Below are 21776 nucleotides of genomic sequence, written 5' to 3' on the forward strand. Positions count from 1 at the left end.
GTAGTGTTCCCTTCTCTTTTCCCGAACTCTGAAGCACTCATTTTTTTCCCATAGTCTAAAAGCTAGAAGAACAAGAGTACATTTGTGGTGGAATGTATTGTTGCTTGCTGATAACTAGTTGAAATACCATTATCCCCTTGTAACAGCTTTAAGAAATAGCCTTTAAAAGGCATACATTGTGTACTTCTTTTCTTATTCCCTGCTTTATATGATACAGATTACATAAAGGCTGACAAATCCACATTTATATAAGCATTAAGCATTGGCTGTATTGAAAGTTCTTTAGTTCTAATACTAGCAGTACAGGGTTACAGAGCATAATTTTTAACACTTAGTTGCAGGTATATTAAGTATAGTATGTCTCACGGATTGGAGGAAAATGGGTATTTTTGTCTTGAAATTTACTACTGACAACCTAATCTGAACAGTTTTGCTAAGCATTGATGTTAGAAAGAAAAGTAAAAACCAAACTTTATTGTTGCTTTTTACCATTTGGTAGCATTTTACACACAGGCTTCGATCTTCAGAATACCCTGGATTCAGTAGAAAAACCTTTTAAATGAAGTTTTGTACAATAGAAACTTCTCAGCAGTCAAAATTTAGACTGTAAAAAAATACATGCAAAACATACTTTTCTGAAAACACTTAACTTTGAACAAAGCACCGAACTACACAAATGCAGAATGAAAACAGCATTTCAACTCCACCAAAAGTAGTCATCATAAAAGGTGTAAAAGTCACCTAACTTCACTAGGCACTGTTCACTTTTTAAACAGGAGACAATAAAAAATATTGTCCACAAACAATATCCCAACTCTAGGGTAGGCTTCAGAAAGTCTTCAACTTCATGCTTTAATAGCGACCTAGGAAGAAATAATAATCAGTCTTTCAGTATTGAAGCATATTTATCAAGTATAATTTAATGTTGAGATTTTTTAGACTATTCCACCATTAGAAAATTGTATGCACCAGATTCTCTCCTGAAAAGGGTTACGCTAGAAATCAAAGAACCAACACTGAATTAGAAATAGCTAGGATGTATAACTCCACCCCCAAATAACTAAGGTTTTAAAGTCACCCAAATGTTTCCAGGCTGTGTAAAAATTGCAACCCCTCCTGAAAAAAAAGCTACAAATGGCGACCAGAATGCAGTATACACTTACTATTTTAATCAGCATTAGGAATAACATCCCAAGGATTTTTTTCATATACTACCCTGAACCCTACACACAAAAACCAAGGATGGGTGGGTGGATTGTAATACATATAAAACTACCTGAATTAACCCACTACCATAGTTTGGTAACTTCAAACTATACTAATATATAAAAATTATATCAAGTTAAAAACTTACGAGGTGAGTATGATCGAGATCTAGAACGTGATCTGTATCCTCCACGACTATAGTAAGGAGAAGGTGACCGCCTTCTGTAAACAAATGCCAAAACCATCTAAGACTCCATAGATTGAAGTAAGACTGACATATAAAGATTGCAATGGTCACAGTATTTCAAGTCTGTATTAGATAACAAAACCACTAATCCCAAGCACACCTTCATAAACTAACACCCAAAACAAATTTTACTAGTACTTCAAGGAGGTTTTATAAGACTGACTTGAATATTCACTTGCTTATTGAGATGCTCATTAAAAGCTAACAAAAATGCAGTAACACACACACACACAAATAGCTGTAAGGAATAGACTAATAATATTATGGACGCTTAATCAGCGACTTTAACTTATACCATTGTTGCATACTAAGGTACAAAAGGGGGCCACTGAATAATTACCTAGTATAAGCCCAATTTATTTCTGTAAACACACAAATGAAGCCATGTATACACTATCATTGGTTTCAGTTATTTGATGGATTTCATGCAATCCAATTGTGTGATGCAACTTACAATAACTACCAAAATACTAGTAACCAAGTGTCTTTAGGTGAGCCATTCTGAGCCATTCTACTGTGTACTGTGCAGATTTAAAATCTTCTCCTGCCATACCTGTAAATCTGATCCCTGTCTTGAGCAGCTCTCCATCCTCCTCCTCCTCCACCTCCTCCTCTGTGAAGGCAGAAAAGCAACACATGTATTTTTTTAAGTTTTAAAAACAATGTATTATTTATGAAGTAAAATTAGAACTTCCACAGAGAAGTGTAAGGTCATTTTTTTAAGTAAAGTGATTAAAGCGCTCAATTTTGTCACCCTTTTTACACACCGGCATAGAGCTCTCTCTGGTGGCTAAAATGAGTAACAGAACAAATTACACTTGTGAAGTAAATGCTCAACTGAATTAAAATAAAACCTGAAAGTTTAATCTTCCCATCCTCCACAGATTAATCCCTTAAAAGTGGCAATTAACACAAAAATGTTCTTTCAAACAAGGTTTCTGTTGGGGATAAAATCCTGGACCACAGTGTCAGAAGCAAGCTTTAAGGACTCAATTCCACAGGTAATAGCTAACAATCATCAACTTCTTTAAACATTTGTAACAGTGTACACAAAAATAGACACTCACACCTCAATAAGGCACCAAAGATAACTGTGTGGCCAATACTTATTATCAGATGATTTACATTTTCTTAAAACAGAGTCTAAATTACCTGCTGCAGCTAAAATAAAGAATTTTCATTTTATCTTCACAAGTATTTCTCGGTATGATAGTTATTTCCTTACTGCTAATCCCTAAGGAAAAAAGGGATTTTTCTGTATTAAAAAAACCTCTAAGCCATCCTGATACCAAATTACTACCCTTCAGCAATTATTTTTTTGGACTCTTCCCTGTATCTCCAGGTGCATCATACATTAGAGACACCAGAATTGCTTTATAAAGCAATTACTTTAAAAATGCAGCTCATGGAACTTTTCTTAAAAAACAAGCAACAAAAAAGTGAAAAAACTTAAGTATGGTCTATGTAATTTTGGTTCCACTGCCATGCTCAAAACCAGGGATTCCAGTTGGTTTACAGCTTGTTTAAAAAAAAAAAAATTCATATTAAACTGACACAGGACCTTAAAATCTAGTTTCAACTCTAGCCCTATATTTCTTAGTATAAAAAATCGGTTAGTATAAAAATGATTTTATTAAGAACTTAGAGTGTTTTTAAGGCACTTGCCTTAAATTATGTTGCAAGTGATTCAGGAGAAGAGAGAATACCTGCCTTCCATTTTTTGGCACAACTTATATCTCATACTGTGGTTAACTTACCTGTATGATCTGCTGTAGTAGTCTCGATCATCATAGCCTCGATCATATCCTCTGTCATAGTAATCCCGACGGCGTGAGCTGCCACTACGAATAGTAATACGTCTTCATAAGTATATTTCACCCAGTGAAATATATATTCAGAATTTCTTCATTAATTACCACATGGCCTTCCTTTCCTATCTTCCTAGGTACAATTGTTACTCTGAATATATATTTCACCCAGTGAAATATATATTCAGAGTTTCTTCATTAATTACCACATGGCCTTCCTTTCCTATCTTCCTAGGTACTGTTTAAAGCTGTTCAGACAACAGCAGCAGCATGGCTCATTTGGGTCCTGGGAGTGGAATTCTAAGAACATGACTAGGCAACTGCTTCAAGCATCTCTTTAGTCTCTTCTTTTGGGCAAAAGTAGTATCTACTAATAACTCCCTAATTATTAATTCATAGGCCTTTTCCAACAGGAAAGTTAACCGGAAAAGATTATTCTTATTTAAGATTTCACTAATTTGGGATAAACGTTGTCCTTTCTCTGCTCCCTGTAACAATGTACATAAACACATTAAAAAAAAAATCTTTTGGTTAAGGGACACACATTCTGCTAACTTGCTTTCAAAAGTCAATTGTTAAACCCACATATTTTCCCAGAAGAAGGGAAAATTAAATATTTGGAAGAAGGTGGTTTCAGGAGTGGGAAAATTTAAATTTAAAAAACAAAAACAAACACAAACACAAACACAAATAAAGACTTGAACACAGAGCTTTTATTCAATACGAAGAGTGATGAGAATGACAACAAAGGAGAGAGGTACCCTATCATAGTTCAACGCAAAAACTGTTTTCCACTCTGCTTAATGAAAACAAAAATTTAAAAAATGCAGAGTTTGTTATAAACCTTTTAACTATAATGGTTAAAATTCCATTATGATAAAAATGGTCTAATTAAGAACATTAATTATAAAGCAAAGCCAGATATATGTTCTATAGGATATGCTGGGATGTCATCAGTGTGCAGCACATAATACATGGTTTTCATTGAATGTACTCTTTTGACTAGTCTTATCCAGTTAAAAAAAACACAAAGGAAGAATGATTTGCACTGTGGCAAGACTGGGTGAAATATCAAAGATTCTCCCCTTGTACATGGTAGTTCTTAGAGAAACTGCATTCAGCCATCAAACTTTATCTTAAAAATAAACTTACTAGGTAGGTCTCCCCATGTAAATCCCTGGTGTTGGAGTATGTGGTCTTTTTGTTATAGAGAAATCAACTCTGATCCTACGTCCATCAAGTTCCATTCCATTGGCACGCTCTTTTGCCTTTGAAAGATAATACTATGTTATTATATACACTTGTGACAAAGCCACAAACTATCCAATATAAATAAAAATATTTTTATAAATATTTACAAATAAGATAGTTTTAACTATAAATATATCCTATTTACAGTACAATAAAGCAAAAACTCCTTATCCAAGTTCATTAGTACTTGGGAACCAACAATAGGACTATTAAAAGAATATACAGGTACACTTTTACTTACTTCCTTGGCATCATCTACATTTTCAAAATATACAAAGGCAAATCCTCTTGAACGTCTAGACTGCTGGTCATATACAATGGACACATCAGCAATGGGGCCATATTTAGAGAATACTTCTCTTAGATCTCTTTCTGTAGTGTACAAGCTCAATCCAAATACTCCAAGACAGCAGTTGGGATCAGGATTTGCCTAGAAATGGAAAAATAAATTTTAAATCTTAAAACTTATCATAAATCAAAGTTAAAAAAAACAAAAAACAACTTGTATCACCCAAAATGTCACTAATTATAAAGTAGATTTAAAATGAACAATTAAAATTTAAAACTGGTATTTAAAAAAAAAAAAAAGATTTTATTTCTTTGACAGAGACAGAGAGAGGGAACACAAGCAAGGGGAGCAAGAGAGGGAGAAGCAGGCAGCTTGATGTAGGCCTTGATCCCAGGACCCTGGGATCATGACCAGAGCTGAAGGCAGCCGCTTAATGACTGAGCCATCCAGGCACCCTAAAACCGGTATGTTATGGCTATAGCTGCAAGCATTAAAAATGGGCAGAAAAGGGGCACCTAGGTGACTCAGTCAGTTAAGCATCAGACTTGATTTTGACTCAGGTCATGATATCAGGGTTGAGATCAAGCCCAACATCCACCTCCACATTGACCATGGAGCCTGCCCCAAATTCTCTCCTGCTGTAACAGCCTCCACCCCCCACCAAAGAAAATACTGAAAAGAGGATTTCAACCTCAGAATTAAGTGTGTGTGTGTGTGTGTGTGTAGGGGGGTAATAAGGACTCATGCTAGTGAATACCAAAACTGGTATTTTGGTGGGAAGATACTGGAGAGCAATTTGCCCAAGATATTCACCTCCTAGGAATTTATTCTAGACATAAGAATAATGAAAGTAGCATTACCTCTATAAGCCAGAGGGAAAAACCGTCTCAGGGAAGATAAGCCTTAATACCCAAAATAAACTTGCTTAAAATTAAACGGAAAAACCAAGAAGCATTCTAAAAAGTATTAAAGCTAATCCAGAAAACTTCAGTAACATTAGTATGGTACATATAGATGGTAATGTACAATGGGGTTTTTTTTTTTTTGGATGAGCTGATACACACTGTCACAGTATTTTGCTTACATGTGATTGACAGCCCAAATGTAGACCATTACATTAATACCTTTTAAAGAGACTTACCTCAAAACACTAAAATGTCTCTAAAGAACTCATGTGCATACTGCTAAAGTCTACTGTCAAATGTATCAGTTCTAATTTCAAAACAAGAGAAAGACATAATCCTTAAAGCAATTTTTCCTTCTTACCCGATTCCCAACATGACGCCTGCGAGTGGACATGGGAGAATGACTGTGGCTATGCCGTCTTCGATAATCTCGACTGTAAGACCTGCTACGGGATCGTCTATGGGAGCGAGACCGAGATCTTGATCTTGTGTAATGTCTTCGAGAACTTCTTCTGGATCTAGACCTGTAAGACAAAGGGTGCAGGGTTATAACTAAATAACTGATCAATACAGCTTTCAATTCTTTTAATCATCTAGAGTTAAACTCCAAAAGACAGAACACAATTCAGATAGATATTAATATGAGATTGAGATTTTTCTTCTGTATCTATTCATCTGAACTCTGCTAGGAGAGCTCCAAACCACTATCAGCTCTCTTCCATTTCTTTAAATAAAGATCAAAATTAATGTACTTAAGATCAGTTAACACACTCAAAAATTTGGTAAACATAAAACATGCAGTACTTCATACTAGCTGGATTTGTGCCCACCTTTTCCCTCAGTGTACCACCCTCTAATTTTTCGGTCTCTCCCATTATGCCCACCATTCACTTAGGATAAAATCACCATCACCGTAATCTTCTCCAACAGTGTTTTAAAACCAATCAATCGCTCTTAACTAGAGTAATAGGAGTTGTCATCTAAACCAGACAGGACACGTTGGAAGAGAGAAAGAGGTGCAGTTAATTATGCCTGACAATAGGCATAAACTGGGGCTGTCCTGGGCATACAAGGACATATAGCCTACTCTTGACCAACATTAAAAAAAAAAAAAAAAAGGCACTGTGTTAAGGTATTATTTGATTTATACACACGTGTATATAATATTAGACTACACCTATTTATCAAGAATTGCAGTTATGAAAGCCAATGTTCTGCAGTCTATTTGTCATACTTAAACTCATAGCGAATCCTCACAATTCTGAAGAACTAGTACTATTACTAAACCGCCTTTTAAAGATAAGGAAGCTAAGGTAGAAAAAGGTTAAGTAATCTGCCCAAGCCAGAAAAAACAGAGGTAAGATTTGAACCCTAATGCCAAAAGCCCAGGCTCTTAACCACTTAGTCTTCTGTCCCAGAACTTATGTAAGTACATTGCTAGTACCAATATTAAATAAGCCAACAAATGATCTAACCCTCTCTATCTACCTAATTTACAAAGCACACACCAATTTCAAAGCTAAGAGTAAAAGAAGAAAATCCCAAGACAGTCTTTCTTACCTAGATTCAGATCTGGACCTGGACTTTGATCTGGAACGCCTGGAATCTTCCTTGGAGCGAGACCTTGCTGGGGTATGCCTTGCAGATTTCCCAGATCCATGAGCACTTCCACTTCTGGAAGCAGAACGGGATTCCTACACGTAGATGTCAAAAGTTTAATTTGTATACTTTCTGGGCAACTTTAAAAACAAATAAGCTGCTGTGAGATAAATGGTGAGGGAAAGCAATCCCCTTCCAAGATAAGAAAACATAGGTAAGGGCAGGAACTGAATATACCTGGTACATTTACATTGCTCCAACTGACATAAGCCAATTAACTTGAACTTCCACCTTTTCTGGAGCTGGGATAAGAGTTAACTGATCCCACACTCTTCAGAAAGGGGGGCCAAAGCCAAGCAGTTAAGGGAACTGTCCAAGGATTGTTTTGGAACTGTTACTCCATAAAGACTAGGGTGAGAAAGAATCTTATTAACTATGATACCTATATCTTATACCTATGTATCAATCAAGCTGCCATCAATAAAATAAAACCCTATGAAAGTCATAAAACTTTTAAAATGCATTTTCCCCCATAAGACCTCAACTTCTCAAGTGTTATTTATTTTTGAGTGGGAAAAGAGGCAAGGACAATCTGTTTCAAGTCTTAGAAAAAGGCAGAAACCTAGTGGAAAGCAAGGACCAGTCTGAAGGACACAAAACCCTATTCCATCTAACCATGGTGGGAGGCCCCAAGAATCTCAAAGCAACCAGATGGAACCACAGCAGAAAGGCAGTGAACTATGCAGAAAGAGGAGCTGAGAGAGTGCCAGAGATCTACAGCTTCCTGGGCTAAATGGAGATGAACCAAGGCAAACTGATGGGGATCTAGGAATAAGAAGCCAGATAAGTTACATAAAGGACCTATTAAAACCAGAAGAGATTAAATCAGGGGCTCCTACCAAGGTCCATGAAAGGAGGGAATTCAGAATAGTATGAAAAACCAAAGTCTTGGTACACACTATATAGCCATGGCTTTCCCAATCAAAACTAGACTATCTGATTAAGTGGCACAGAAAGGAAAATCTCTGAAGAAACCAGCAAAAGAATGGGGAAACGGTAACTGGCTCATCAGTGAGTCAAAACTTAGTCAACTCATCAGCAAAAAAGACATACATATAACGTAATGGAACAAAGAAATGTTCTGCCAAGGCACCAAAAACAAACAGTGGATTAAGAGAACAAACCCACTCGGTCTGATAACAAACGTCAAGCAAGACCACCTTATTTTAGGTTCCAACTTAAGGCAAATTAAAAGGCATCAAGTCTAGTGAGTCTTTCCACCCAAGGTAGAGCAGAACTGGCCAGACCCAAAAGGAAACAACACATTACCCTCAAGACCCAAAGTTAAAAGCTACTGGATAAGAGTGCCACTGGAGACCTCCCTGTGTGATACACTTTCAGAATATTCTGGCCATTCTTGGTAGAATAGGATTTTAAATTATAGCAGAAGCCTTTTTAGATTATGTTCTGTAATCTACAACATAATGGGAGATAATCTGGAAGATCATTTCTATGATGCTCAGGAAAAAAATGTATATGCAATACAGAAGAAACTCAAGTTTTAAGTTTAGAACAGGAAAGAAAAGAGTTAGTCAGTAAAATGAGTTCTGGTCTCTAAGCCTGAAAGAACTCTAGAAACTTCCAATTAAGATTTCAGTTGTTTTAAAACATGATGTAAAGGGACATGAAATACGATAGCCTCCTCTCCATCCCACGGGCTGACTGTAAAAAGGTTCAAAGAAAAAGATGACACCCTTATTAGTGAGAACAGCTACCTTTAACAAAGAACTGTTAAAGGATGTACTGCAGCTTTGGGGACTCCAATTAATCTCTTGGCATTCTCTGGCAAAAATTCTGCACATTGACATTTAAAAACACAATCCACCTCCCTCTCCTCAGACAAAGAGGTTCTCAAAAAACAGGGGCGTGGTTTCCGACATTTTTTACCACAGGCAAAAGCTAACCTAGAAAGAGAAAACAGAAAAAGCAACCCTGAAAGTTAACTGCCTTCATTTATTCCAATGCTAGAAAAGATTACTTCATGGAATGATTATAGCTTTTAATGGAAACCAAAGAAAACAATTTACTCTGAAAAGGAGAGCTAAATACTCTCACAATAACAACTCACAACAGAGTTAAAAGATTACCAATAAAGTATTATAGTAAACAAATCAGTCAGCCTAGGGATCGGAATATAAAGGAACAAAGTGTAGAAAGTCAGGGTGTCTCTTGCTTCATTGAACAGAAAAACCTTTTTCTAACCTGCTTCACCAGTCTCCCCACTGATAAGAGACTGCTTTTTAGCCTAGCATATTAAGGGTCAAAGATGTAGTATCTGTGAAATTACAAGACTTTCCTTTCAGCCTCTAAAACTAACTGGCTATATGCATATACATTTTGTGAGTAATCACTTCTTAGGCCAAGAATAGAGAAAACACCAGCCAGAATGCAAAGATTTTCCCTTTTACACTGTTGTTCGGTCAGGCTTAGGCTAACACCTAAACAATGCCTCCACCTCTTATCTTCCTTGTCAGGGATGTTTCCTCTAAAGAAGTTAAACTCCTTTTTGTAGATATTTTGGCCATTAGCTAGTTTGGAAATACATATTCAAGGGAATTTAGCCTGTCCAGAAGAAGTGAGACCTAAAATTATCAGCCAAATCTAAATACAAAGTTAACTTTAAACATTAATCCACCGGCAAATCTATAAAACCAGCTGGGAAAGCCTCCACACAAAGAAAACTCAAAGTCCACTCTCAGGACTAAAAAATTTTATGTGTCAATGCCTTAAAACCCTACCAAAAACACTATCCTGGACCTTCAATACCTCAAAGAAAAGAACCATGAACTTAAAGTTAATGTAAGTATCAAAGCCAAGAAAGTCCCTGAATTTTTGCTCAGAGTATCAAGTTTTTGTAGATTGAGCTTAATTATAATATTAACAATATACATCTTAAAAGGAGCATGTCAGAAAAAAACTCAAGACTTTCAACAAATTAACCTTCATCTCCCCCTATTCCGAGAATGGCACTATCTTAAAAAAAACTTTCTGAAACAGATAAAGGAAGTGGAAATCATCTGGAACCATCAAATCACTAGGTTTCTCCTGTATTATTTTTAGAAACTAGATTATGAACAGTGGCTCTTAACCAGAGGTATGCAGTAAACCTACATAGCATTTAATAATACAAGTCCCTAAACTAGAGCTTATTTTAGTAACTCTGGTGTTGGTCTTCTACATTTCTTAGAAGCACCATACGTATTTATGATGCCAATTAAGTCTCACTGATTTACTCAATTTTAGAGTTTTATGCTACCTGCCTATTTTTTGGCAAAATCATCTCCTTGGAACCTTGTTTCTCTCATTTTCATTTCCACCTGCCTCAGGACAAGAGGCCTATCTCCCTCTTACCTCCCCAATAGCCAGGGTAGGGGTGAGAAGAGGCACTGTCAGACTCAAAGATACCGTGGCCAACAGGTAGATAGTGGGGCAGGGGGGGGACCCTGAAGGATGGGATGGTCCACCAGCATCGGTGTTTAGTTTCACCACACATCTATCCAGCTTAGACCATATAATCATATTCCATACTGCTTTACTTCCACTTAAGAGGCTTAACAGGTCTTTCCTCTTTTGGACCCCAAGGACCTTTCAGGTCTCCTGATAGAAGAATCCACGGACTTGATGAGAAATAGAATATCCATTCACATCTCTCTTACCTCAGCTCTCTGCCTAATCTGTAAGTAATTCAGAATGCAAAATTAACATTAACTTAATGTTATTAGTTTATACATGGCAAAAAATTTTACAAACCAGTAACTGGGACAAAGCAAAAGCTAGAAACTACTATAAACGGGAATAAATTTTCTTCTCCTTGCAAAACACAGAAATAATTATAAAAAGCACAAATCTCACATTGACAGTTGGCCCTAAAACCCCAGAGAACAAATTCTTCTAGAAATGTCATTTAAGCCACTTTTTCCAAGAGCTAGACAATCTAACACCTCTCAGAGTTTTTTTTTAGGTTGTCTTCATTTCAGGAAGAAGTGATACCTTTGGCTTTCCCAACAGAGGACAACTGTTGGTTAGCTACCACTGGACATTATTCTGACCCGTGTACTTGTCCCATCCAACTGAAAGCAACATTATACTGATCATCTGATTCTTTTATTCGACTAAAACAAAACACACAGATGGAGAAGTAAAAATTTTCAGGGATTTTTTTCTCCCAGTAAGTACTGGGAGTGGGGAACCAGAATAAAACTACTTTATAATCTATACCTCTCACATCACTCTAACAGTTAAGTGTTAATAGCAGAAAATGAGAAAAGGGAATAAAGCTGTTTTCTGAATAAAGCATCTACCATTACTGCCACTTTGAGTCAGAGATCCTGTTCACCTGTATGACCCACCTCGTTCTAAGGCAAGCTGCTATGCTATTTTTTAAAAAACAATAATCCAAGTCATTCAGCTGGAAAAGGCATTGAACAGAAACGAATTAAGAATCACTTGTGAATTTAGAACCTACATCCTAAAAGGTAGGGCCTAATTGGTCATAGCTTTCCACTATGCCATCTGGAAAAAGAGTATTTTCATAAAGGCCAAAAGGAGCTAACTATCCGGCCCACTGGTTTGCTTCAATTTTGAGGGTTCGGTTCTGTAACTATCCCGGAGACATTCTTTAGGAAAACTATGACAAACACAGAAAACATCGTATTATACATTTCTCAGTATTGAAGGACAGGGGTCAGTGAATTTTAAGAGTCCATGGAGGTGGCACAAACCACCAACTCCAACTCTGGAGGACTCCCTCATACTCCAGGACCAGCAGAGTTAGATGAAAAAAATCTAGAGGGACAACACATGAAGCCAACTGTTACCCATGCTGGAGAGCTCATTCCTGCCTCATATTTGACTACAAAGGGTTATTTTTTTTAAATTGCATTTCAATCATTTGACTAAGAAGTTAAAATTAGAATTACCTAATTTAAACGTTTCCCCTGGAAGGCACTTCTTTGCCCTGTATATATTTTCTTCTATTAAACAAATAATGCATGCATGTTTAGCAAAATATACAGGGACACATAAACAGACTAGTAATTACTTAGCGTAGTGCTTTCTGATTCCAGATTACTTCTTATCTTAACTTCATTTTTATTTCTTTTCTTCATTCTTCCGTTTCAAATTCTGACTTCTTTCATCTTCCCCACTTCACACAAATTGCTCAATATTCTACAAGTGGGACTTCTGGTCTGATAATTAGCATGCATTCTTTCTTTTATTTTTTCAAATTTCAGCTTCACTTATTCCTGAGCTTCAAATACTCATTTATAAAACTTGTCAAATGACGACTTCCGCATTTTCCTTCTTCAACATTAACCTTAATAGAAAAAGAACAGGATGAAGATATTTTAAAACTCCAGGATAAAATCCAGTGCCAAAACTGAAACTAGAAAAAAAAATCCCTTTTTTTGGACTTAAAAAAAAACACAAAAAAAACAAAAAACCTACAATATGCAGCTCAAAAAACTGAAACTAGCTTCCTGTTGGTTCTAAAATACATAAGGTAATCAACCTCAACTGTCTACTTCAAATAGATTTATCATGCTTAAGTTAAATGTGAAGTGCGCAACTGAACATTTGCTGTTCATCTAACATTAAAAAACTTTAATTACATTCCACACTTCTGACTTATTGTATTCATCAAGAGAAAATGTTAAGTGTCAAAAGCACATCTCTAGTCAAAAAGTGACACATTAATACAAAAGTGCAAGAAAGGAAAGCACGGACAATTCATTTGTACAATGATGACAAGGCTCAGGGTTGGAGAGGCTTACGACTTGTGACTTGTCTACATTATAAAGTAAAGAAATATATTTAATGTCACAGTGAAGAAATGTAGTTAATGTCACACATTTTTGTACTGCATATTTAAAGAGCTCTAGAAGACAATGTCAGGGAAATCAGAAAATTTGGACTAAAGTGCTCAAAACCCACCCCCTAAGAAAGCTGCTCTAGTGACATTTTAGAATTATGAATGGTTCAACTACTAAATTTAGCACTAACATAATAAAAAGACAAAATCAGGTCAACCAACTACTATATCCAAGTAGCTATGAAGGAAAGCAGAACAAACTTGAATCCAACAGTGGTGTTTTCAAAGAATTTTTAAAATTCCCCCTCAATGAACAAAGTATTAAAATTTCTTCCTCAGTCCAAAGGAGAAATCCTGTTTTTTAAGGTGGCAATATTGGAAGAAAATTATAGCTCACCTCCTGAAATTATTTAAAAAAGAAAAACAAACAAAACTCGACATCACTTCACAGATCAATAAAGTATAATAGTGTCTGTTAAACACCCTGAACAAAATAGTCCTCACAAAACGTCCTCGTTCTCCTTGTTATCCTGTACTTCACCTTATGATCTTTCATTTGTTAAGTCAACGATTTCCTCTCTATTAGTTTTCTTTTGGGGTGACTGGGGTTAAACGGTTCTTTAAAAAGGGGAAAAAAAAAGTAAGTCCTTATAACTCTAACTGGGTATAAAGACAACCATGGCTATCGTGGGAAGTATTATGATGTCTTTCCTAAGAAAGCACAATTTTCAGTCTAGTTTTTTTTGGAAAGTCAATTGTTTATTTAATCCAGGAAAAATTTTAAATAGCTTTTTAAGGGAGTCACAGTAATTGATTTTCTTTTAATATCCATCACTAAAATGTAATGGGAAATGTTTGCTGGCAGCACAAATGTAATCGTGGAATCAGAATGCCCAAGCAGGTTTCCTCTTTACTGCCTCCTAAAGAGAACATACAGATACAGGGCTTAGATGCAGAAGATACTAGAATGGAGGAGGCCAAAGCTCTAGGTATCAGAACTTTTCAATATGGATGCCTTCCTGCCTTTCTTTTATTACCCATTCCCAACCACCTTCCTCCTTTTATATTCGAAGATCAAAACATGTTGCTACATAATGTAAATATTAGGTTAATTTCAACTCAACTACTAAGTTCAAGTGGCCACTTTAATAAAACCAGATGACCAACTATTGGGCTAATGTTATTGTCCATTTGGTTAAGAGATCCTATTAGAAATAAGCAAAAAACTTCCCCCACCATCAACACAATTTTTGTTAAAAACAAACAAAAAAAAAACAACCTGATTCTAGGGATTATAGCTGGAATTCAAATAACATTAAAAACATGTACAAACTCCACAGGCTGCTGACAAGGTAGCATCTTAAAAACTGAAACGGCAAAGAAAAGTCTGTTGATACTGCTAGAAATATAAAGGTTAATGCTCACATCAACGGACTATTTTATTTTTCTGTAGTCAAAGTCTACCAGAAGACTGGGTGGAGAAAGATCTTCAAAAGACTAAGAAAAATGCCTGGGGATGGGGCAGTGCCCATTCATCTGACTTGCCTCAATCAGTGGTAACACCATCTCTTGCAGACTCTGAAAAGGGGCCTCACACATGCTGAACTATCAGGCAATCTACGCTGATCAAAGTAGCAATGTGAAAATAACCTCCACAACCTACCTAATTCAAAAAGATTTTGGGGGAATTTGAAAAGTCCAATTTGCTACAGTGATACATTTGGGGGGGGGGGCTTGCTTAAAAACAAGATGAAGTGACAACACCTAAAATTCGATGTAACCCATACCCCCAAAACTAAATTGGGTAAAAACACTTGTAATTTCCTAAACTTCAATCACCACCCCTTTTCAGAAAATAATTACGAATGAAAACAGATCAACATAAGACAGAATGCTAAGGCTCAAAAAATAGAACTGTAGTTCTGTCCTTCTCTTGGGTAAATGTGAACTATGAAAAAGTTAATATTTATCACTTAGGTTTTGGGCTTTATTGGAGATAAAGGGGGGAAAGGTAAATGCTATTAACATTAACATCTCTCGCCACCTGAATTCTTTAATCTTTTGACAAAACCAGAGTACTTACCTTGTTATCACTTGTAATTTCAGTTTGAAAATGCCACCTTCTAGTTCCAGACAATATCAACATTAAAACATTCTTAGTTAAAATCAAGAAAAATATTCTTCAACCTGGTTTCTTCAAGAGACTTGTACCTAACCAGACTCAGTGAAACAATGCAAACTATTTCCTCCCAATGGACATTAATTCAATCCTGTATTAAAGGAATTGGTACAACAGCTGTAATTCTTTAGAAAGAAATAGACTGAGATGTTTCACAGTTTTTGAAAAACAGAACCCAGAGTTAAGGGCTAAAAACCATGAATACAGAAAGACAACCCAAGATTAAGCAGAAGAGAAAAACTGCAGAAATCTGAAAAGCAGTTTGATGGGATGGTATCCAGATGCTATTCATCTCCATAAAGAGTAAGACTAAAGATAATATATCTATATTGCAAACATTTCTACAAAAACTATATCCCATATTCTACCCGAAAATTTTCTTTAACTGCTTGCTATTATAATCCTAACTACAGGACAGAAATTAAAACCATCTGGTTCACACAGTAATGTTTCCTTAGTTTCTGGATTCTCTAAGTATAGATGCATTTGCAGAATCTTAAAGAAATTACAATCAATTAGGAAAGTAGAACATTAAACAGGTGCCGAGACCAAACTTACACAAACATTGCATACTCTAAATATTATGACTGTTAGTTGGCATTAAAAAGATTTATTACCCCTCAACAGTACTACGGACCTCCAAACTTGCTACTTTTATCATATTCTTACTCCCTTCAAATTGTGACACAGCTGCTAATATTTCTTTTTGCAAAGGTGCTGGTCAACCTTTTCCCAAAAACTGTCAGCAATTTTTGGACAATACCGGAAGATAACTTAATTTGGAGATCAAAAGTATCTTTGCACCGGTTTGGCTACATCAAGAAAAGTCGACTCTAAAGACAATTTTAATTTAAATCTATCAACTTTCACATGGAAAAAACCCACAAATAAAGGTAAAAAGCTACTCTACCGTAACTCAAAGTGTTACGTGAACGACAAAAATTCTAGAATATACCCTAAGTGTGCATTTAAAAGGAGATAAAGGGACACACTTAACCACAGTTCTAGGAGTCAATAATTCACTCTATCAGGATGATCAAACTGAGAGCAATTTACTGCACACAAACTACCAATCTGTTTAGGAAAGGAACTTCTAAAGTCCAAATAAGGAAAAAATACCTCTAGAACTATCCTGGGGCTGCAGATACCAGAATATCTGGACCCTGGACAGCTAAATTAAGTGGGAGATGGGGTAGGTTTGCAAGTAGTTGGGATTCCAACCAAAATGAGGATATTACAAGTGGTTACATTACCAGTACCCATTTGGCTTTTACTAATGATTCACATTAATAGTCTGAAGTGTTTGAATGCCCAGAGTGGATTTACAGTAATTTTTCAGGCTCCAGAGAAGCTATTCGTAACAGGCATGTCCAAGATTATTAGCCCGAATATAACTTTTCACTGCTTTCAGGCATTTTCAAAAGCAATTTAGCCAATCAGACCTGCCTGTTACCCACACCTAGTCTTTTTTATGGCCTTATATCTAAACTGCTCTATTAACCTTTAGGGTTTTGCCAGACGTTCTTCAGGAACCTCAACATGCTTTTTTAAAGGTCTCTTCTAACCTCTTCAGGCTTCAATACACCAATTGGAAAGCAATCTACATACAAAACGTCAAAACAACCTGTAAGTATTCCACTACTTCAAAGTTAAGAAACACTTCCAGGATTCAAGACTCGTATGCAAGAAAAAAGTTAATTTCTAACATGCAGGTTGAAATTATTTTATAAGTTTCCTTCCGTAAGACGTCAGTGAATACCTATGTAAACAAGATTGTGGAAAAAACTAGGATGTATGTTTCACGAGGAAAAACAAAACAAAACAAAATCCACAAACAATTCGAAAATGTCAAGTAATTGGGATGATGTCCTCCTTGAGTGGTCTCAAGCCAGGAAAATACTTCCAACAATTACTTCCTCCCTTATGTAAAATATGCCGATTTATTTTTGGGCAATTTTTGTCTTCACAAGCACACCACTGGGGGTATAGCTCAGTGGTACAGCATTTTACTGCACAAGCACACCATTACAAGTACCTTATTCAGGTATATGCAACCGAGAGCTCTTCCACTCAGAAACCAGCCATTTTGTATTCTCTCAATAGTCCAGAAGGCACTCAGAAATTGTTCAGAAAACGGAAGACTTTAATTTATCCTTTGCTTTCTGGTACAAACACCAATGATTCGTTTCAACGGCATAGTCAACTGGCAGAATCAGAAATCACATCTTTAACAATTTGTGGGCTCAATCCAAACTTTCTTACCATAAGAAAGCAAAGGCTTAAAAATAATGGTAGGTACACGCACCGGTGACGGTGTCATCAATCGCGTTACGTTTAAGTGTAAAAAGCCAATATTCCTCTGAACAGGCGAAGAAGCCTGGTTATTTCAAGCTAAATTAATGAGATTTGGCTCCACAGTTACACAGTAAGTTCAACAACATTCCAGAAAGTAATTTCTTTTTTAAAATGCCCTCCTAATAAAGGGCCCCACATCTGTTTTATAGGAATCTGCTTGCTAATGTATTTGATTTACCTGACGACCGCTTCTGAAATCTTAGGATGGGCAGTAGGAGAAAGGGAAAACCTAACAGGTCAACTGTAAAAGAACCCTACTCATTCCTATCAAGTTGAAAGACCGAGTTATCTACGATGCTTTTTATTAACCTCCTAAGAAATTCTTCATAACCTCCAAAAGGTGCAAGATTCTGACAAGCTTTGTATTTTTGCATCTTTATTAATACCCACAGGCTTGCAACCAGCTTTGCATCACGCTTAAGCCCGAAAACTGTCTTGTTTCTGCAACTTAATTACCCCCTCACCGGACTCCGTATCTGGAAGATGGGAGACTCAGAATGTAAGTGTTACCAACACAAGCTGTGGTTCACAGAATTAGAATGCCTCAAAACAAAGGAAATAACGGCGCCATAAACTGTTGCCCGCCAGTTTCTTCCACAGTTCCGTGGAAAATACCCACTCCATAAAACAAGAAAACCTCTGCGGCCTGGGGGTCTAGTCCACTGGATGCTCTGATAACTATTTTTCTTTTGAAAGCGCTGTCGGTATTGAAGTAAAGCACTCCATTTAGGCCCAACACAAAGCCCGCGCCAACCCCCTCTAGCCGCCCAGAACTTGTCTACCTCGGATTAGTTTCCCCCACCGTAAAAGAGGCCCCAAGAACACCTCAGATTCCGCCTTTCCGGGGTCGATAAAACGATCCTTTCTTAAACTAAACGCCGGACAGAACCCCCCAGAGAAAGCTGCCTTCCTTTCTCCACCCCCACGCGGCCCTGTGAGCAGCGGGCCCGCCTTGACGCGCGGCTCCTCCGCCATTTTGTGCCTCTGGCAGCGCGCCCGGCCCGCCAGCCCAAGATGGCGGCAGCGAGGCTTCGCAGAAGAGCAACGGCGAAATGAGATACCGCTCCCCTCCCCCAACACCAAGGGGACGCAGCGGCCATTTTTAATCTTCCCCCTCTTCTAACGGAAAAAAACCGCCGTCTCGGGTAGAGGGCCACATAAACCCGCCGGTGTCCTACTTAACGACCAAAATCACTCTCCGCGAAGGCTTTTTAAGCCAAACCCCCCATGCTTTCCAGATTCAGACTTCGGAGCCTAAATCGCTCCTGTCTCCAGGTCTGAGGCCCACGGGCCTGGGAAGAGATGCAAGCTGGAACCACACAGCCGCCCCCTGCACCACCTCTACGTACCCGCTCGCCGTAGTTCTGCTCGCCGCTGTCGCTCATGACTCCTAGCTGCTGTCGCCGCTCGACGTGTTTCAATCGAAGGGGCCAATCTCTTGCGCCTTCTATGGGGAGGCTCCGCCGCAGCCTCTCACAACGCACACGTTCCCGAGCCGCTGAGTACCGAAACGCTCCACACCACCTCCGCACGGGCTCTAACTCGGCCGGACGTGACGCGGCGCTCCTTAACCTGGCCCCTCCCCCCTTCAGAACGCGCGCTTTCTTGGCTCCGCCCCTCCGCGCTCAGCCTTCCCTTTCTAGCAGTGGCGCGTCCGGAAGCGGACGTGACGTAAGGACCGCAGCTCGCTGAGCCCTACCCACCATATCTGGATCTCAGTGAGGCGGGAAAGTCAGCGTGCCGGACCGGCCTGCTTTTGTGGTTGGTGGTCGCCAAGGGGTGTAGTGATGTCACCGGCCACACCCTAATCAATTCTGGAACTTTTCAGGGAAACCGTCCTGGCGGTGGGAGGGAAGAGATGCCCCTTTCTCCCATCCGTGATTCCTTTCTTCTGCTTTATTAATTTTTGTCTATTTTGTGCCTTTTTGGTTGGAGAGAGCGAATATCCTATACTGGGTCTCATGCTCCACTTTGCGTTTATTTAACTTCAATTGTGGATGCTTCCTTCCTGAAAAAAAAAAAAACAACGTTTGAGCACCTATAAAGTGTCCAAGCACTCTTGTCAGTTCTTGCTGTGCTGAAATTAGACGCAATCTTTATTCTGAAAAAGTTAGTGGTCTTGTAAGGGAGAACCATTAAATACATGTATGAACTATGATTTTAAGTGCTAGAGGTGTCTACTATAATGATGTCACAGGTGGATGATTAATTCATTTATCACCCAACCACATGGTATATAGTGGGTTCTTGAACAACATGGGTTTGAACTGCTCTGGTTCACTTAAACTTACTTTTTGTTTTTGTTTTTTGATAAATACAGTACTTTGATAAGTACAGACCTTATCCTCAGCACTTGTCATTTCCCCACCGATTAAAAAAGAAGTATGGTACCCGGGTGGTGAGGTACTTTGGTACCTGTAAAGGGCCATTTGATTTTTTAAAAACAGCTTTATTAAAATATAATTTACTTACCATGTAATACTCCCATTTAAAGTGAGCAATTCAAATGTTTTTTTGTTGTATTTGCAGAACTGTGTAAGCATCACCACAATTTTAGAATAGTTTCATCACCCTTAAAAAGAAACCTGTCATTGTACATCACCCTCTCCACCCTTCTTCTACAACACTTCCAGCTCCGAGGAATCTGAAATGTACATTGTCTCTATAGTTTTGCTTATTTTGGACATTTCATATAAATGGAATCCTATAATATGAAGTCCATTATGATTGGCTTCCTTAACTTAATGTTATGTTTTCAAGGTTCATCCATGTTGTAGCATGTATTAGTATTTCATTCTTTTCTATTAGTGAATAATATTCTATTATATAGATATATCCATTTTATTTATTCATTCATCAGTTGATGAATGAATTTTGCTCCCAAAAGTGCACTTCACCACTTTTTAGCTATTAGGAATAATGATAGCTGCTGCTGTGAGTATTCAGGTACAAGTTTTTGTCTGAACATACATTTTCAATTATTTTGGGAATATACGGGGGGGGGGTGGAATTGCTGGGTCGTATGGTAACTCTATGTTTAACTTTTTAAGGAACTGCAATTTAATTCTAGCTACCCTAATGAGTGTGAAATGGTATCTCATTGTAGTTTTGATTTGTATTTTTCCTAGTAATGGTGTTGAGCATCTTTTCATGTGTTTATCAATCATGTATAGCTCTTCTCTGGGGAGATGTCTATTCAGATACCTTGCCCATTTTTTAGTTGGGTTATCAATCTTTTTATTATTAAAAATTTTTTTATTACTGAGTTGTAAGAACTGGCAATTTGATTCTTACTTGGTATAGCATCAGTATTTAAGGCACTTGAGACCCAGAGGTTTGGTGATGACTCAAGGTGACAAGTGTCCCTTTTTTTTTACATACTCTCTAGAGACATCCTCAACTGTTTTCATGGTTTCAATTGGTGACCTGCATGCTGCTGGCTTCCAATTTTATATTTACACTTTTGAACACCCACCTCAGTTTTGTGCTTAAATTCCTGTTGCCTGCTTGAATTTTCACGTGGGTATTTCAAAGGCTTATAAAAATTAACATATCCAAAATAAATAATTTTAATAATCTCCTCCTCTGCCATCTAAATCTCTCTGCCGAAACTTTCTTCTCTCTTCCCCTCCTTATTTAATTAGTTAACATAGCTCATCAATTCTACTTCCTGTACAATTAAAATTTTTTTCTTTTCTTCTCTATGCCCCTTGCCACCATTTATCAAGGCCCCATCAATTCCACATACCTGGAGAATATTCTATTACTTAGGAAACCAAATTAGTGTTTGTGGGGTTTTTACAGCATTAAGCACTTTAAGCAGCTTTATTTCAAGTTTTAATAAGAAAAAAATAATGATTACCTTGGACCTAGAGTCATAATTTCTAAAGATGAAATGGGACAGGGTGTACCTGAGAAAAAAATTCTAGTACACTTCCCCTATAATTGTGTTTTGAATTTTGCAACAATCCCTTGTGTTTTTGTGCACTTATTAATTATTAATTTATTATAATTATTAATTTCTAGTCATTTTTAATGGCCAGGTGGTATCACTTCTAAACTTCC

The 21776-nt window shown here is 37.4% G+C and overlaps 1 protein-coding gene across 3 annotated transcripts; it reads right to left on the reverse strand.

Moving 5' to 3' along the window:
• Positions 1 to 446: 446 nt before the first annotated feature.
• On the reverse strand, positions 447 to 19279 carry TRA2B (transformer 2 beta homolog). 3 transcript variants are annotated; one of them, XM_080815047.1, is made up of 10 exons: positions 19061 to 19273; positions 12407 to 12682; positions 7267 to 7400; positions 6068 to 6230; positions 4754 to 4942; positions 4414 to 4529; positions 3211 to 3294; positions 2007 to 2066; positions 1355 to 1428; positions 447 to 863 (listed from the first exon to the last, which is right to left on the reverse strand). In XM_080815047.1, exons 4-10 carry the CDS (start codon positions 6098 to 6100, stop codon positions 853 to 855), a joined length of 567 nt encoding a protein of 188 aa, XP_080671173.1. In that variant the 5' UTR covers positions 6101 to 6230; positions 7267 to 7400; positions 12407 to 12682; positions 19061 to 19273; the 3' UTR covers positions 447 to 852. The 3 variants fall into 3 exon arrangements, with proteins under 3 accessions (XP_080671173.1, XP_080671174.1, XP_080671172.1); XM_080815048.1 differs by having other exon boundaries at positions 12285 to 12682; positions 19061 to 19255; XM_080815046.1 differs by lacking the exon at positions 12407 to 12682 and having other exon boundaries at positions 19061 to 19279.
• Positions 19280 to 21776: the final 2497 nt, after the last annotated feature.

The sequence above is a fragment of the Martes martes genome, assembly GCF_963455335.1.
Source record: "Martes martes genome assembly, chromosome: 1".
Taxonomy (NCBI): Eukaryota; Metazoa; Chordata; class Mammalia; order Carnivora; family Mustelidae; genus Martes; species Martes martes.

Coding starts and splice junctions, on each gene's coding strand:
- TRA2B (XM_080815046.1), bottom strand. CDS start 19,096: ATGAGCGACAGCGGCGAGCAGAACTACGGCGAGCGG. Junction 4,943..6,067: donor GGCGTCATGTTGGGAATCGG/GTAAGAAGGAAA, acceptor TTCCATTTCTAG/GCAAATCCTGATCCCAACTG. Junction 3,295..4,413: donor TACATGGGGAGACCTACCTA/GTAAGTTTATTT, acceptor TACTATTCGTAG/TGGCAGCTCACGCCGTCGGG.